Source organism: Malus sylvestris, chromosome 9, assembly GCF_916048215.2.
Source record: "Malus sylvestris chromosome 9, drMalSylv7.2, whole genome shotgun sequence".
NCBI classification, from domain to species: Eukaryota; Viridiplantae; Streptophyta; class Magnoliopsida; order Rosales; family Rosaceae; genus Malus; species Malus sylvestris.
Genome location: NC_062268.1, coordinates 28,270,618 through 28,288,178, shown reverse-complemented (window position 1 = coordinate 28,288,178; position 17,561 = coordinate 28,270,618). Strand labels below are relative to the sequence as shown.

The 17,561-nt window shown below is 38.8% G+C and overlaps 1 protein-coding gene across 1 annotated transcript; it reads right to left on the bottom strand.

The window, feature by feature from the left end:
• Nucleotides 1–679: 679 nt before the first annotated feature.
• Nucleotides 680–1,272, bottom strand: LOC126633931 (uncharacterized). The gene is made up of 2 exons (XM_050304454.1): nt 1,178–1,272; nt 680–1,037 (listed from the first exon to the last, which is right to left on the bottom strand). Exons 1-2 carry the CDS (start codon nt 1,270–1,272, stop codon nt 680–682), a joined length of 453 nt encoding a protein of 150 aa, XP_050160411.1.
• Between the last annotated feature and the right edge of the window lie 16,289 nt (nt 1,273–17,561).

The following is a 17,561-nucleotide window of genomic DNA, read 5'->3' as shown; positions in this document are numbered from 1 at the left end:
ATCATAGTATCTCTAATTTAAAAAAAAAAATTAAACAAATAAAAAAACCCACATTGTCTTTCTCCAACTTTTTTTCTTTCCATATAATAGTTTTTTTTTTTAATTTTTATATTTACACATAGACAGTGCGTAGGTTTCTTCTAGTTATTAAGAAAAGTTACAAGGGTAGGGCATCAGGTATTTAAGGCCCGTTCGGTATTTGCTTTTTCACCAAAATATATTCCACTTTAAAGTGAAGCAACATAAAGTATTGGATAAAGTTAAATATCTTGATTAGTTTGGGAATTTTAATGAAAAGCACCCAGTACTGTTCACTTTAACGAAAAACCACATTTTTACACTAAAAAGTCAATCCTGGTACTATTCACTTTACCCTTTATTTTGTCCTTATCATTAAAACTCAAAGTTTTCAAGCCCTTTTCATTAGTTTTTCTTAGTTTTTTTAAAAGCAATGACCTCTAAACTGTAACTTTTAAAAAGCAACATGTGAGTTGCTTCTAAAAGTTGTTTCCACATAAAATAAAGTCAAGTCTTTAATGAATATTTTCAATTCTTGTAATATGCTCATTATTTTATAAAATAACATTATTTATCCTACTACATTCATTTTATCCCTTGGAGAGTAAAGTGACCACCATTACCTACTACTACAACAACTAACATTACACCACTACTAACATTACACCACCACAACCATTAACATCACCATCGTTGTCACCATCACCATAACAATCATCACCGGCCACAACCTATAACCACAACCAAAACAACAACAATCTCCACCAATGTCGCTACAACTATTGTCGCTGCCACCACAATCACTACCATAATCATCATTGTAGCCACCACAACCGCCATCACTTCTACCACAACCACACCCACCAGCACCACTGATACCACCACCCCTATTATTACACCAACCACCAAACCCCACTATATTGGCACCACCACTATACCCCCTACCATTGTTGTTGCTATTGCCACCATCGTCACAGTCGTTGTCGCCACCACCAACAGCTATAACCACTGACCTTAGCCTAAATCACCACCACCATCGTTGTGATTGCCATCACCAATGACGCCAGCACCACCATTACAATCACCACCATTTCTACTACTAGCATTGCTAGCTCTACACCCCAACTAGCACATCCTACTATTGGCACTACCACCATACCCCACATTGTCCCTACCATCACCACCATTACCGCCGTTGCTACTAGTTTTATTGCCACTTCCACTATCATGTCCATTTTTATCATCATATACCATTATATTACTTACATTAAAAATTCATGAATAAAAGTATTACATAAAAATGATATGCATAAGAAAAATAATAGTAAAAAAACTATATAACAAAACACAACCTATTGACACAAGGGCTAAAATATTTAATTTCTTTAAAAGATGGGATGGAATTGGTTTAAAAGTAGTTGTTTGTTTTAAGATTAGGGTTGGTAGTTAGGTTTCAGAATCTTATGAATTATTTTACGAGGGGTAGAGTATTAATCACACAGAGAATCCTACTTGAGTGGGAGGAATAGGATTGTCTGTAAAGAGAATGAGCGAAACATGTAATTGGAGTCTGGAGAATCAGATAAAAGTGTCTAGGGTTTGAATTGTGTGTTTATTCTTCTCTCTAGGAGGTAAATATATAGTTGTACAATATCCCACATAACAGGAAATAAGAATCCCAATTATACAAGGAATAAATTATAGGATTACATTCCTAAACTAAAAGGTTGACTCACGCCAACACTCCCCCTCAAGTTGGCGCATGAGTTAACACATCTGCTAATTGTTCTTCAGACCTCACGTATGGAATATCAATCAATTTGACATCTAACTTCTCTTTGATGAAGTGTCTATCTACCTCCACATGCTTTGTACGATCATGCTGAACTGGATTATTGGCTATTTCTCTCGCAGCTTGATTGTCGCAGTATAATAACATAGATCCCTGAGGCTTGAACCCAATCTCAGTGAGAAGAATCCTGAGCCATAACAATTCACAAATTCCATGTGCCATCCCTCTGTACTCTGCCTCGGTCGTGGATCTAGCCACTACATTTTGCTTCTTGCTTCTCCAAGTTACCAGATTTCCTGCTACGAATGTGAAGTAGCCTGATGTGGAGCGACGATCAGTAATGTTACCTGCCCAATCAGCATCAGTATACCCCTTTACATCCATATGTCCATGTTTCTTGAAGATCAGTCCTCTACCCGGTGCACCTTTCAGATAACTCAGTATACGCATCACTGCTGCCATGTGATCCTCACTAGGAGCATGCATGAATTGACTTACAACACTAACTGCATACGCAATATCTGGACGCGTAAGTGATAAATAAATCAACCGTCCTACCAATTTCTGATATCTTTCTTTATTGGTAGGAATTTGATCCTGGTATATCGCCAGGTGATGATTCTGCACAATGGGAGTTTCAACTGGTTTACAAGCCAACATTCCAGTTTCAGAGAGAAGATCAAGAATATACTTCCGTTGAGACAAGTAAATACCATCACGAGAACGAGCAACTTCAATGCCCAAGAAGTATTTCAAGCCTCCTAGATCCTTCATCTCAAATTCTGATGAAAGATACCCCTGCAACCTTTTTATCTCTTCTGTGTCATCACCAGTAACTACCATATCATCCACATAGATAATTAACAAAGTAACTTTACCTCCCATGCGTTTGATGAATAGGGTGTGGTCCGCATTTCCCTGTCTATAGCCGTACTTTTTCATTGCTTCAGTGAACCTTCCAAACCATGCTCTGGTTGATTGTTTGAGTCCGTAGAGAGCCTTTCGGAGTCTACATACTTTCCTTGCTTCATTCGGTGTTTCATATCCTGGTGGAAGATCCATGTATACTTCTTCTTCCAGATCTCCATGTAAGAAAGCATTCTTCACATCGAACTGTTTCAAAGGCCAGTCCAGGTTAGCTGCTAAAGATAAAAGAACTCGAATGGTATTCATTTTTGCAACTGGAGCAAACGTTTCTTGGTAGTCAACTCCAAATGTCTGTGTGTACCCTTTAGTTACCAATCTTGCCTTGTATCTATCAATGAATCCATCCGCCTTGTGCTTTATGGTGAACACCCATTTACATCCCACTGGTCTCTTCCCTTGTGGTAGTGACACTACATTCCACGTTCCGTTTCTTTGTAAGGCTTCCATCTCTACTCCCATGGCTTCTACCCAACGGGGATCTCACAAAGCCTCTTCCACTTTTGTTGGAATTTTAATCCCAGCCATTTGATTCACCATGGCTTGGTACTTGGGTGATAGTCGATGAGTGGACACATACTGTGCAATTGCATATCTCACTTTTCCTTCTGGAGAAAACCTGTCAGGTGGTTTCCCACGGTTTTTCCTAGAAGGTAAAATATAGGAATTTTCAACAATATATGGAGTATGAAAACGTACCTCTTGGATATCCACGGGGACATGAGCGTGTACTAGTGGAGGAGAATGAGGGTTATTTTCTGTTTGCACAGTCTCAGTATCACTCACAGACCCATTACCTTCTACTGAATCTATAAATGTTGTAGGCCTACTAGTCGACGCTGCATGAGTTAGCTCTCGGTCAGGGGTTTCACGGTCAAGATCTACTGGGCTTTGGCTTGTTGTGTCGCGATCCTCTGGTAAGGCACGGTCAGGTGGGTTACTGATAACACCTAAGTCTTCAGTCTCCGTCTCACCTGTACCACTTGGACCATGCCCACTGTCTCGTTCATGTGGAACATCAAACCAACTGTAGTCTTCGTCTTTACTATTCAACTCCCCCTGAAGAGTACCGTGGGTTTGATCAAAGATGAAAAACATCTCGGTTTCAGAAAACGTGACATCCATAGTGACATAGAAATGCTGAGTAGATGGATAGTAACATCGATATCCCTTTTGTTGGCTATTAAATCCCAGAAATACACAACGAACAGCACACGGATCCAATTTACTCCGTTGATTCTTGTGAAGATGCACATAAGCCACACATCCAAATATGCGAGGTGATAATTGAAGAGAAGATGGTAGAGTGACATAATCCGTCAAGACTTCCATGGGAGTTCGGAAGTTGTGAACTCGAGAGGGCATTCGATTAAGAAGATAAACGGAATACGTAACTGCATCCGCCCAATAGGCATGAGGAACATGAGCCCCAATTAGAAGAGCCCGTGTAGTTTCCAAGATATGTCTGTTCTTACGTTCGGCCACACCATTTTGTTGAGGAGTTTGAGGACAAGTAGTCTCGTGAAGTATGCCATGCTCTGCGAAAAATTGTGATAGTTCAAAATTAAGATATTCTCCACCATTATCGGATCTTAGGACTTTGATAGGAAGAGAAAATTGATTTCCAATCATCCGATAAAACTGTTGGAAAATCTGCCCAACGTCACTCTTCAGTTTCATGGTATAGAGCCAAGTCACTCTGGTGCAATCATCTACAAAGGTAACAAACCACCGAATATCGTGGCGTGTCGCTATTGGTGAGGGACCCCATACATCGGAGTGAATTAACTCGAAAGGCACTGATCTTTTATTGAGACTCAAGTGGTAAGAAGTACGATGACTTTTTGCAAGAATGCAATCCTGACACTGAAAATCAGAGTCTGAAACGCCATTAAATAAAGACGGAAGTAATTTTCTTAAATAACCAAAAGATGCATGTCCTAGTCGACGATGCCATAACCAGATTCTCTTAACCTTGTTGTGGTGACCACTGCTCACTTGGTTGACTCGGCCCGGTACCACATCATCCACATAATATAAGCCTCTCCTCTTAGTACCACGCCCAATGATCGCCCGTGTCTGGATATCCTGTAGTAGGCAAAAAGTGGGAAACATGAGTACAACACAATCTAATTGTTCCGTAACTTGACCAACAGAAAGTAAATGATTCGACAATAAAGGAACAAGAAGAGTGTTATGCAGAGATAGAGAGGGAGTAAGTGCGATGGAACCCGCTCCTGTAACTGGAGCAATTTCACCGTTTGCTGTAATAACATTCTCCTTGGGTGGCACGGTTAAGTGGTGAAACAGGGATTCATCATATGTCATATGATCCGTAGCTCCGGAGTCAATTATCGAACCGGAATCTCGTTTAATGGATGTTGTGAATGCAGTGCCAATTCTACTTGGATCATCATAGCCATAATTCATTGAAATCTGTTTGATTAAGGATTGCATTGGACCCGTGTCTTCTCTCAGTGCGGCAGCCGCTTTTCCCTCTGGACTGTGGATTGGAACAACTGTCCTGGGCCCTGTTTGGCCTGCTGCAACAGCAGCCATTGCACGCGTGTCTTCAGCAACAGCAGCCATTGAAATCGTGTTTGTAGACCTACTTTGAATAGACTTGGTTTGTATGGGAATTATCTCACCGCGTTTCTTTTCTTCAGCAATTGCATGGATTGATTTGTGTTGGTTGATTTTGTTGCAGCTTTGTTGTTTCCAAAGCCACAAGGGTTAGGTTTGTGGGTTCGAGATTTGTTTCAAACACCAGGGTTTTTTTTCTTCTTAATGCAACCTTGGTTGTGGATTGCACGGTGTTGAGTGACTTTAGGGTTGGTTTTGGGAAGAGACAGGCCGGAACCTGCTCTAATGCCAAGATAAAAGTGTCTAGGGTTTGAATTGTGTGTTTATTCTTCTCTCTAGGAGGTAAATATATAGTTGTACAATATCCCACATAACAGGAAATAAGAATCCTAATTATACAAGGAATAAATTATAGGATTACATTCCTAAACTAAAAGGTTGACTCACGCCAACAGAATCTTTTGTCGCAGTGCATCTTAATGAGTATTAGGTGAAAGGTGTTCATCAACTTGTCAAAACATGCATGGGCATGGGAGTACGCAGTTTTATTTCTCACCATGTCAGAGATCATATTTGAGTTAAACTGGGAGGCAAAATTGTTGCTGCTTATGACAATGACAAATCAACCATATAAAATAAAGGTAATGCTAAAGAGATCAACTTCCTAAAGTATTTGGAAATGGCTAGTTCTTACCTATGTCTTTGTGGCGGGATTTGTGTTTGTGATTTGGGAGGGAATGTGAATAGGGATTCATGGGTATCCAAGTTTAGATTTGAGATTGGACCCAATCCGGAAAAGGGACGTGAGCCTAGCCAATGAAGGATTCAGGAATTTAACTGTGGGTGGTCCCAATATGATATTAAAAAATTAAACAATAAACTTTAACTTTAATTCATAATTTTTGTACAACCCACATTAGGAAATATAAAGATTAAATTTGTTTATGACTTCTCCTATTATAACAGGTTGTTCAAAATGATCTTCCCTTCTTCCATCAAATATTCTGCTTTTTCCCGGATACTAAGGTTCAAAATTCAAATACCAAGGATTCACAGTTTGCTTACTGGCTTCATATAATTCAAAAAACACTAATTTTCTCGAAGCCTCTTGTTCATATTTCTCATTAAAAGGTGTTATTCGATAATGTCTATTTAGCAGACCCCCCCCCCCCCCCCCGGTAAACTATACGAGCATTCAAACATCTATCCTACATTCATTCGTGAAGGCAATCCTAATGGAATGGAGGTATCATACTCTTAAAATGTGTCATGATGTTCGCGGTCTATGTGGTGAACCTGGTCATAGTCTGTGAAGACAGGAGAGACTAGTGTTAGGTGGCAGTGTCTTCGGTCGGGTGGGCTAGGGATTGAGGAATGGCTCAATGGGAAACAATTAGAGAGTTAGAGGGTGTTTTCAAACCTATATCAAAGCCAATTGTTTTACTTAAATTTCTTGGCCCAAAACGACTTCGTTTTGGCCAAGTCAATTTTTCTTTTAAAAAAAAATTATTCTTCTTCTTCTCCTTCTGTTTTGTAGAATTCCAGAAAAGAGAGCAGCAACTGCTCTTCTTCTCCATTATGTGCTTGGACTTGGGTGGCTCTCAGAGGTCCTCACACAGCCACTTATCCGAGCTTTTGGGTGGTCCCGGACCAACTAGGTCCCTTAATCGATCCGCACCTGGTGACGGCCATGGAAGAGATTGAGGGATGTGAGAGCAACTTACATGGAATAGATTTACCGCCACGTGGCATCCGATCCAATAATATATAGTGCCGTGGAGAAAAAAAATTGCATAGACATACATTACTGAACAAAAGATGTTACATGACAATGAACCTGTATAGGTCCTACTCAAGTGAAGGGGGTGGATACATTGGGAAAGAAATGGTTACTGCCTTTTTTGGGTATTTTTTTTTCTTTTCAGGTTTTTTATTTTTAAATGGTAAAATTATAACGTCAAAATATATATTTTTTAACATATTTTGAAAACATGGCAATGACGATAAGAATAAGTGAGACCCAATCATATTACATTAGCGAACTTAACAGTTTATTTGATGGATTTGACAGAATATATGAAGTGATGCAAAAATTGAGTTAGGGTGAAGTGTGAGTGAAATAGAATTCAGGGGACAAAGTCTGAAATAGTGTTCTAAGCTTGCCAATCTAATAGATATAAAACTGGACTATTGAATAACCAAACTATCGAAGACCTACTCGTATCACTGAAAACTAGTTAGTTAGAACTTAGAACAACTAATCTTTTTTGTCATTCAAGAAAAAAGAAAGAAAAAGTAGTAAGACTGATTCTGGAGAATTTCGGTGAGAAGTGCGTCGAACAAGAATAGCCATGTAGCTTTACAACGTGTTTGTGGCCTTGTTTATCCCTTCCATTGCACTCGACAAAATTTTGAGAGACAGGAGTTAGGTTTATCTAAATTTCATTGCTCAATCAATTTCAATCCGAGGATGGGCTTTTTCAAATGCTTTACCATTGGTCAATCATAATTTCATTGCCAAAGTATATAATTTTTTTATTACAAGAAGCCATAGCGATAATATATATGCGCGGTGTTTTAATATAAGTACCTTAATTTTGAATTTTTTTAATCAAACCTCTATGGCTTTTAAACTTTTGATCAAATATTTTTTTTTACAAATTTTAATTAAAAAATAATGATTTTTATTATATTTAATTTACCAATTGGCTCACAAATTTATATCACAAATCTCCTAAAACCACTATAAGCATCCCATCTTATCTTATCATAATTCGTTTGAAAATAAATTTTTTAAACCAAGTAATATTTTTTTTGTTTTGAATTCTAAAAATGCATCAAATATCCTATTAAAATATAATTACATGATATAACATGCACATATATTAAATATAACGTACCAATTATTTGGTACATTATTGGTACGTTGCATAACTTTAATTTGGCTACGTATTTGTATTTTGGTACGTTATAAAATATTACTTTTGGTACATTATGCAATTTAGTAATTTGTTACTTATACATACCAAGTTATTTGTGCATTTTATTATCCTTATTTTGGTACGTAATACCAAATTGACACACCCTAACCTAAATCGATGAGTGCTGGCCGTCACAAGAGAGTGACGTAACCATGTGCACAGTGTGGAAGTGATAAGGATATAAAAATGTGGGTAATTAAAAACCAAGTTAACTAATTTACACTAAAGAAATATAAGTGCAAGCATGGTGTTTAGGTGTAATTACACAATCAGAGTATAAGTAACCTAACTGCAGTCTAGCAGGACGAATACTAATTATACAATACCAAAGGTAGTCCTACAATAGTGATAATTTGTCAGAACCGCCAACAATTCCTCATGAGCCACCAACAAGCACTCCTAACTAAAACCTGGAGGGGCACAAAACAGAAAGTGTGAGTGGGCAAAAACAAAGCTTTTCAAAACCGTTCATTATTAAAAATAATAACCCCTCATCGTAAAACCTGTATAATTCCTAGAAAATAGTAGGCATCTCTATATCTCAAAACCATATTCGAAATAACAATTCGACAAATATACCATGTCAAATCTCAGCAAGAAATAAGTAAGCCAGGTGAAATAAACCAATATGAAATAGAATGCCAGCCGGAGTCACCTAATGTGACCTGTACGGCTGAGTCCATAGCTCATCAATCAAATCCTGCACACGAGTCGGAGTCACCTAATGTGGTATGTACGACAGACTATGTGTAAATAAATACGCTCAAGTGCTATGATCACGTGAAGGCTGTGCGAAGTATCACTAGTCACCTATGAGTCGGAACCACCTAATGTGGTCTGTACGACAGGCTGACACCTGCCTTGGATCCAAGGTGAACGTGTGGTGCGGGAGGTGAACGATCACGTGAATGCTAGGCCCTATCCTCGGGAAAAGCACTAACATCGAGGTGCAGGATAATAAGCTCTAAATACATATCAACACAATTATACTCACCTAAAGCTTACCTGGGCATCCGCAACGTCAAACAACAATATATATCCATACTAATGCATAATCAAACATAGAGAGTATTTGACATGGATTTCAAAATATAAAACCATTTAATTAAGTTTTCTGGGAAAAATACCAAGTCTATATATATATATATACACACTAAAAACCAAAAGCTCATTCACTGATATGTGGAAGGGTCGTAGCCCCCAAGTCTCGCTTGACTGTGCTTTTCCTCTGGATATGTCTCACTTATATGCGAAATAACTATTTAAACGTTATTTTAAGCACATAACCAAAACTAGGTAATAACTTCTTATGCATTGCTCAATTGGGGTATTTGAATATACCATCGTGAGCTACTCAACCCCATGAACATCCCCATATTTTTAGAAAAATTTCCTGATGTCCCACGCTCCCTCACGCGCCAACAAAGGCACGGCCACATGCGTCGCCCACGCGCAAGCACGCGCTTGGCACACTGACAGATTCCCTAATGGCGTTAGGGAATATTTTGTTAAATATCAGAATATACCGTTATTTTTACCTGACGCCGTCAACATATTCCGTCCAAATTGACATAATATTCCTCTCATTCTTCCTTAGCTCGCCGGATTTTTAAAAAACTTCAAACTTTAATAACTCATCCATTTCTTAACCAAAATTCATGAAATTTGCACCAATTTGAAGCTTAGGACGAGAAGAACACATCATTGCTGCTTTTTGGACCTAAAACCAATGGAATTTCGCCGGAAAAATATTGATAGTCCGGGCACCCCTGTAACTCGACGAACTCGAGTGTTCTAACGTCCAAAACCTTCCAAAACTCCTCTCTAAGCTTCGTGAAGAAGTTTTAGGACTTCCAAGGACTCTAAAACTCGACGAAACCTCTGCGATCACGATGGATGAATAGTGCACTTTGTCGGAGCTCCCTGGTTTTAAAGTTTCTAGGGTTCTCAAGTCTAACCCAAGGTATAGCTGAGTTTGTAAGGTTACAAGGAAGGTGATGATGGTATCCACAAGCTCGATCTGTGAATAGAGAGCTGGTTTGAAAGAGTGACAGTACAATTGTACGAAAAATGGAAGAAAATCCGAGAAGGAGAGAAAGAAAGAGAGTCAACATTTTATGTGGGTGTATGTGTGTGGTCTAGGTTTGGGTAACCAAACAAAAAAACTAAAAAACTTAATTTCTAATTGGATTCAAAACTTAGGAAGAAAATGGATTTGTCCCAAACCTAAGTTCAATTACACCGTCACAACCAAATGCCCAAGGCAAAATTATCATTCTGCACTTTCGGAGAATAAAATAGATTATATTTCAGGACGAGCTATCACAACCTACCCCCCTTAAGAAAATTTTATCTCCGAAATTTCATACAATAATGTACAAACCACTAATAACCATAAAATAAGCGTGGATACATTTCCTTCATGCGATCCTCCGCCTCCCAGGTGGCTTTCTCCATTGAATGATTTCTTCATAAAACTTTCACTAAGCGCACGGTCTTATTCATCAGAACCTTATATTTCCAATCCAAAATTGTCACTGGCTCCTCGTCATAAGTCAAATCTGGATTAATTTCCAATGGTTGAGGAGGTATCACATGTGATGGATCTAAAATATAATGACGAAGCATGGAAACATGAAAAACATCATGCACTTTAGATAACTCGGGAGGCAACTCAAGCCTATAAGCAACTTCACCGACTAGCTTGGTGATCTGATACGGTCCGATATACCTAGGACTTAGCTTACCCTTTTTTTCCCTAACCGTACTATACCCTTCCATGGTGATAGCTTCAAAAAAATACCCAATCACCCACTTTATACACTCGATCAGTGGCATGCTTGTCTGCTAGACTCTTTTGTTGATCCTGGGCCGCTTTCAGGTTAGATTTAATTACCTGAATATTCTGAGTAGTCTCATCTACAATCTCAGGGCCCACCAAAACTTTTTCACCAACTTCTAACTGGCATAAAGGAGTACGAAAAGATTTTCCATAAAGTGCCTCAAAATGTGACATACTAATGCTCGAATGATAGCTATTGTAGTAGCAAACTATATCAAATCTAAACGATTATGCCACGCGTCACCAAACTGCAATACCGAAGATCTCAATATATCTTCCAACGTCTGAATAGTCTTCTCAAATTGCCCGTCTGTTTGTGGATGATATGTCGTACTATAAAGTAACCTCGAACCATGAGCCTCTTGAAATGCCACCCAAAATTTAGAACTGAGCCTAGGATCCCGATCCGAGATAATACTAACTGGAACCCCTTGGTATTTAATAATCTTCGATATAAACAACTTAGTTAATCGACTTAAAGAATATTTCTCCCTTACTGGAATAATATGCGCTGATTTAGTAAGCTGATCCATAATCACCCAAATACCATCATAACCATTTTGTGTACGAAGAAGTTTATACATGAAATCCATGGTAATATTTTCCCATTTCCACTGTGGAACGATAAGTGACTACATCAATCCAAATGGCTTTTTCCTTTCAGCTTTGACTTGTTGGCAAATGGCACACCTACTCACATATTCAACAATTTCTCTTTTCATACCAGGCCAATAATAAAATGGTCGAATGGTATGATACATTTTAGTACTCCCAGGGTGCATCGCATATGTTGATATATGTGCTTCATCAAGAATTTCTTTCTTCAATTCTGCATCTTTTGGCAAGTACATTCTTCCCTCCTGCATAAGCATACCATCTGATTCTCTAATCCTTAGATCTTTCTTTTTACCCTTGTTTCTTGCCTAAATCAACTCCTAAGTTTCCTTATCCTTCATCTAAGCCTCGAGCACTTGATCAATTAAAATTGGTCTGACCTGGAAACTAGCAAGTGAAGCTTTCTCTTGATCTTCCACCCCTAACCTCACTCTATTGGATCTCAGGTCTGCAAGAAGAGGGATACGACAAGCGTATAAAGCATTAATTCAGCCTTGGGATTTCCTGCTAAGTGCGTCTGCCACCACATTTGCACCACCAGGGTGATACTCAATCATGCAATCATAATCACTGAGCAATTCAATCCATCTTCATTGTCAAAGATGAAGATCCCTCCGAGTGAAAAGATATTGAAGACTTTTGTGATCCGTAAAAATCTTACATTTTTCAACATAAAGATAATGTCTCCAAATCTTCAAGGCAAAGATAATAGCTGCTAATTCAAGATCATGAGTAGGATAATTCATCTCATGAGGCTTCAATTGTCGTGAAGTATAAGCAATCACCCTACCATGCTGCATTAACACATAACCTAGACCATTCAAGGAAGCATCATTGTAGATCTCAAAATTACCATTATCATCTGGAAGCGCTACAACAGGTACATGAGTGAGACAATACTTCAACTACTGGAAACTCCGCTCAAAATTATCGTCCCACACAAACTTAACATCCTTCCTGGTCAACCTCGTCGGTGGTAAGGCAATAATTGAAAAATCTTTAACAAACCATCTATAATAACCAGCTAGGCCAAGAAAACTCTGTACCTCAATGACGATTTGTGGTTGTTCCCAATTCTCAACAGCTGCTACCTTTTGAGGATCCATAAGAATACTTTGAGTTGATATAACATGTCCCAAAAATGCCACTTGATCTAGCCAAAATTGGCATTTGCTAAACTTAGCATACAACTGGTGTTCCCTCAATTTCTTCAATGAAAACATGCTCTGCTAAACTTAGAATACCTTGAGTTGATATAACATGTCCCAAAAATGTCGAACATGCTCTGCTTTAGACTTAGAGTACACCAGAATATCATCAATGAAAACAATGACAAACCTGTCTAGATATTGCTGGTTTTTGAAAAATATTTTATGTTCATTTTTTATTTTAGTACAACTATTTTAACTTTACTTCGCTACATACATATTTTGATGTTATGTTTTATACGTCTATTTTTGGACCCTATGTTTTAATAAAATATTATAGTTTGGCATGATACTGAATGAGAAGGAAAGTTTGAGTTTGGAGGCATAAAAGAGGAATCACTACATTCCGATCGCGACGGAATGGCATTCTCTTTTATGCAACTGCTCTAGTTTGATTTCTTCTTTATGTGTACATTTTCTTACGATCTTTTGGAGCATATTACTTATAACTAGTGATTTCAAATTTCGGGGATGAAATTTTTTTAGGTGGGTAGATTGTGACGACCCGTCCCTAATTTTATGTTTTTACAAATTTTAAAAGCTTTATTTTACGAAAATGCCCTAGAGGTGGGGTATTGACTTTCGTTGACCAACGTTTAGTGAGACATACGCCTTACTCTTTTAGCGTATTTGCGTAGTACCCGATGATACAAATGCATAGGCGCAAGAGGTAATGAATTTGGAGCTACGGGTTAAGTTTTTCGGAGTTACAAATCTGAAAAGTTTGTTTCTAAGGATTTCTATTTATTATTATTATTATTATTATTATTATTATTATTATTATTATTATTATGAGTTTATTTGAGAGTAATGAAAAAAAAAAGGAAGGAGAAGTGCGGGAGAGTTAGGAATGGCAGAATTGCCCAACCGGCGGGAGAGAGAGAGATTAGCTGAATCAGGAGATGAGAGAGGAAAGGCTGGTCAATCAGAAAACAAGGAAGGAGGGAAAAGAGAAGGGTGAGAAACGGGAGAAAAAGGTGGGAAACAGGATCCCTCAACCTGTGTAAACTGACCAATTTGTCCATATTTTCCGGTGGTTTTCCATCGGATTTCCCATGAATTGGATCAAGACACCACTTCTAATCATCACCTAGTCCTTTCCTCTTCGATTTCCACCCAAACTTGGAAGGGATTTGGTTATAGATCAATGAATAAGCTGCGGGGTTGTTGTGAGAACCTTGCTCGAAATCCACCAATTGTGAAATGTTTTCCTTCAATTATCACCACCATTAGACTTCTCTAGAACCCAAGAACAAAGCCCAAACAGTGGTGGAGGCGTCGGAGCAAGTTTGGAGGTCGAATAGAATCACATAAAATTCTAGGGTTCTGACGGGTTTGAGGTAAATTGGGGCCTTTCCAGGCCAAATTAGACTTGGCCATAGCTATAAATTTTACTCTACTCATTGAGACCTACAATTATATAAAATTTGGTAATTTTGAGAAATAGTTGGATTTTCCGGTGAGTCGGGGCGGCCGACCGCCACCCACGGTGCTAGTGCTTTGCTTGAGGTTAGGGCCTAGCCTTCACGTGATTGTTCACCTCTCACACCACATGCTCACCTTGGATCCAAGGCAGGTGCCAGCCTGTCCTACAGACCATATTAGGTGGTTCCGACTCATAGGTGACTTGCGATACTTCGCACAGCCTTTATGTGATCGTAGCACTTGAGCATATTTATTTGCACCTAGCCTGTCGTATAGACCACATTACGTGGTTTCGACTCGTGTGTAGGATTTGATGGATGAGCTATGGTCCGAACCGTACATGTCACTTTAGGTGGCTCCGGCTGGCATACTATTTCATATTGGTTTATTCCATCTGGCTTACTTATTTCTTGCTGAGATTTGACATGGTATATTTGTGGAATTGTTATTTTGAATATGGTTTTGAGATATAAACATGCATGCTATTTTCTAGGAAGTATACAGGTTTTACGGCGAGGGGTTATTACCTTTGATAATTGAAAAAGTTTTTTAAAAGCTTTGGTTTTGCCCACTCACACTTTCTGTTTTGCGCCCTTCCAGGTTTTAATTGCTGAAAGTTTGTATCGATAAGGATTCTTGGCAAATCTCAGGATAGGTGGCTACTTCTGAAGGTATAATCCTTATCCACTATACTGTACTTATTTATGCTCTAATGTCACGTGTGAAGTGGGTTTATTCCCGCTCACCAGTGCACCTCTGGTATTTAGGCACTCTTAGGTTTAAATTTATTCACATTTTATGGCTTCGTCACCTTTCAAGTGTCAGCCAGCATAGCTCGATTTAGAGTCTTAGTGGACGTTCCAAGTCGGGGTGTGTTAGTTTGGTGTCAGAGCTTAAAGAATTTGGTCTCACTATTGAGGTAGATAAGAAAATCATCGATAAGACCACTATGAATTCGTTAGACCATGGAGGCAAACTCAGATTATAAAAGTCAGTCAACTAGACCATCAATTCGAAGTAGGACTTAAATGGTTTCTAATTGTCACCCGATCAAGTTGTTAAAGTCTAGGTACAAACCTAGGGTTTAGTCTTTCGCTTTCGCTATTAGGTTTGAAGTTCCCTAGATAAAATGTTTGATTGGGTAATTCCTTAATTGGTAAGCTTTAATAACTAAATTCTTCCAAATGGTAGGAGTTGCTCGAATGAACGCAAAGAAAACTAGTGTAATATGAAAAATTAGATCTATGACGCCTGAATGTATGTCCTCAAAACGTACCATAATATTTCCTTTCACCATGTGACATGTTAATAGGTCCTCAGAGCTTTCTAATTACTCAGCTCACTCTAATAGTGAGAAATTAACTCGTACTTCGATTCTCCTATCTACCTATGGAAGTGATCCAGAAGATGGCTAATCGAAAAGATTCTATTTACCTAGATAGGTGATAAGGTAGAGACAACTATGAGTTTACTGTCCTAATACAAAGCTTGTTCCTAACTTTCTAAAATTTAGTTTCTTCAGTTTCAGCAATCACTGTTATTTAGTCTATAAGTCCTATTTCGAACTGATGGTCTAGTTGATTAACCTTTATAATCTGAGTTTGCCCCCATGGTCTAACGAATTCATAGTGGTCTTATCGGTGATTTTCTTATCTACCTCGATAGTGAGACCAAATTCTTTAAGCTCTGATACCAAACTGACACACCCCAACCTGGAATGTCCACTAGGACTATGAATCGAGCTATGCTGGCCAACACCTGGAAGGTGACGAAGCCATAAAGTGTGATGGTGGAAAATATGAATAAATTTAAATCTAAGAGTGCCTAAATACTAGAGTGTGCTGGTGAACGGGAATGAACCCACTTCACACGTGACATTAGAGCATAAGTAAGTACAGTATAGTGGATAAGGATTATACCTTCATAAGTAGCTACCTATCCTGCGATTTGCTAAGAATCTTCGTCGATACGAACTTTCAGCAATTACAACCTGGAGGGGCGCAAAATAGAAAGTGTGATTGGGCAAAAACAAAGCATTTCAAAAACCATTTTAATTATCAAAGGTAATAACCCTTCGCCGTAAAACCTGTATACTTCCAAAAAAATAGCATACATGTTTATATCTCAAAACCATATTCGAAATAACAATTCCACAAATATACCATGTCAAATCTCAGAAAGAAATAAGTAAGCTAGGTGGAATAAACCAATATGAAATAGTATGCTAGCCGAGGTCACTTAAAGTGTCTTGTACGGCTAAGACCATAAATCATCAATCAAATCCTTCCCACGAGTCGGAATAACCTAATATGGTATTACGATAGGCTAGGTGAAAATAAAAACGCTCAATGCTATGATCACATGAAGGCTGTGTGAAGCATTGCAAGTCATCTACAAGTCGGAACCACCTGCCTTGGATCTAAGCTGAACGTGTAGTGCGGGAGAGTTAGAAAGGGCAGAACTGCCCAACCGCCAAGAGAGAGAGAAAGATTAGCTGAATCTGGAGAGGAGAGGGGAAAGGCTGGCCAATCAGAAAACAAGGAAGGAGGGAAAAGAGAAGGGGGAGAAACGAGGGAAAAAAGGGGAAACGGGTTCCCTCAACTTGTGTAAACCGACCCATTTCTCCATATTTTCCGGTGGTTTTCCACCGGATTTCCCATGAATTGGATCAAGACACAACTTCCAACCATCACCTAGTCATTCCCTCTTCCATTTCCACCCAAACTTAGAAGGGATTTGGTTATTGATCAATGAATAACCCGCGGAGGTGTTGTGAGAACCTTGCTTGAAATCCACCAATCGTCAAACATTTTCCTTCAATTACCACCACCATTAGAATTCCCTAGAACCCAGGAACAAATCCCAAGTAGTGGTGGAGGCGTCAGAGCAAGTTTGGAGGTCGAATCGAATCACACCCAATTCTAGGGTTCCGACGGGTTCGAGGTAAATTGGGGCCTTTCTAAGCCAAATTAGACTTGGCCACATGTATAAAGTTTACTTTACTCATTGAGGCCTACAATTCTATAAAATTTGGTAATTATTAGAAATAGTTGGATTATTCGAAGAGTCGGGGCGGCCAATCACCACCCACGGCGGCGCGTGGCCAAAAGGTCGTCGATGCTATTTTAGGATGAATTAGATGCCTTGAATTTAGTCTTGTTAATCGTATGACA

Bases quoted from the DNA above. Each gene is read 5' to 3' on its own strand.
- LOC126633931 (XM_050304454.1), bottom strand. From the start codon at position 1,272: ATGGTATATGATGATAAAAATGGACATGATAGTGGAAGTGGCAATAAA. The intron at 1,038-1,177 runs GTATGGTGGTAG...GTGGTGATTTAG, and splicing joins GATGGTAGGGACAATGTGGG to GCTAAGGTCAGTGGTTATAG.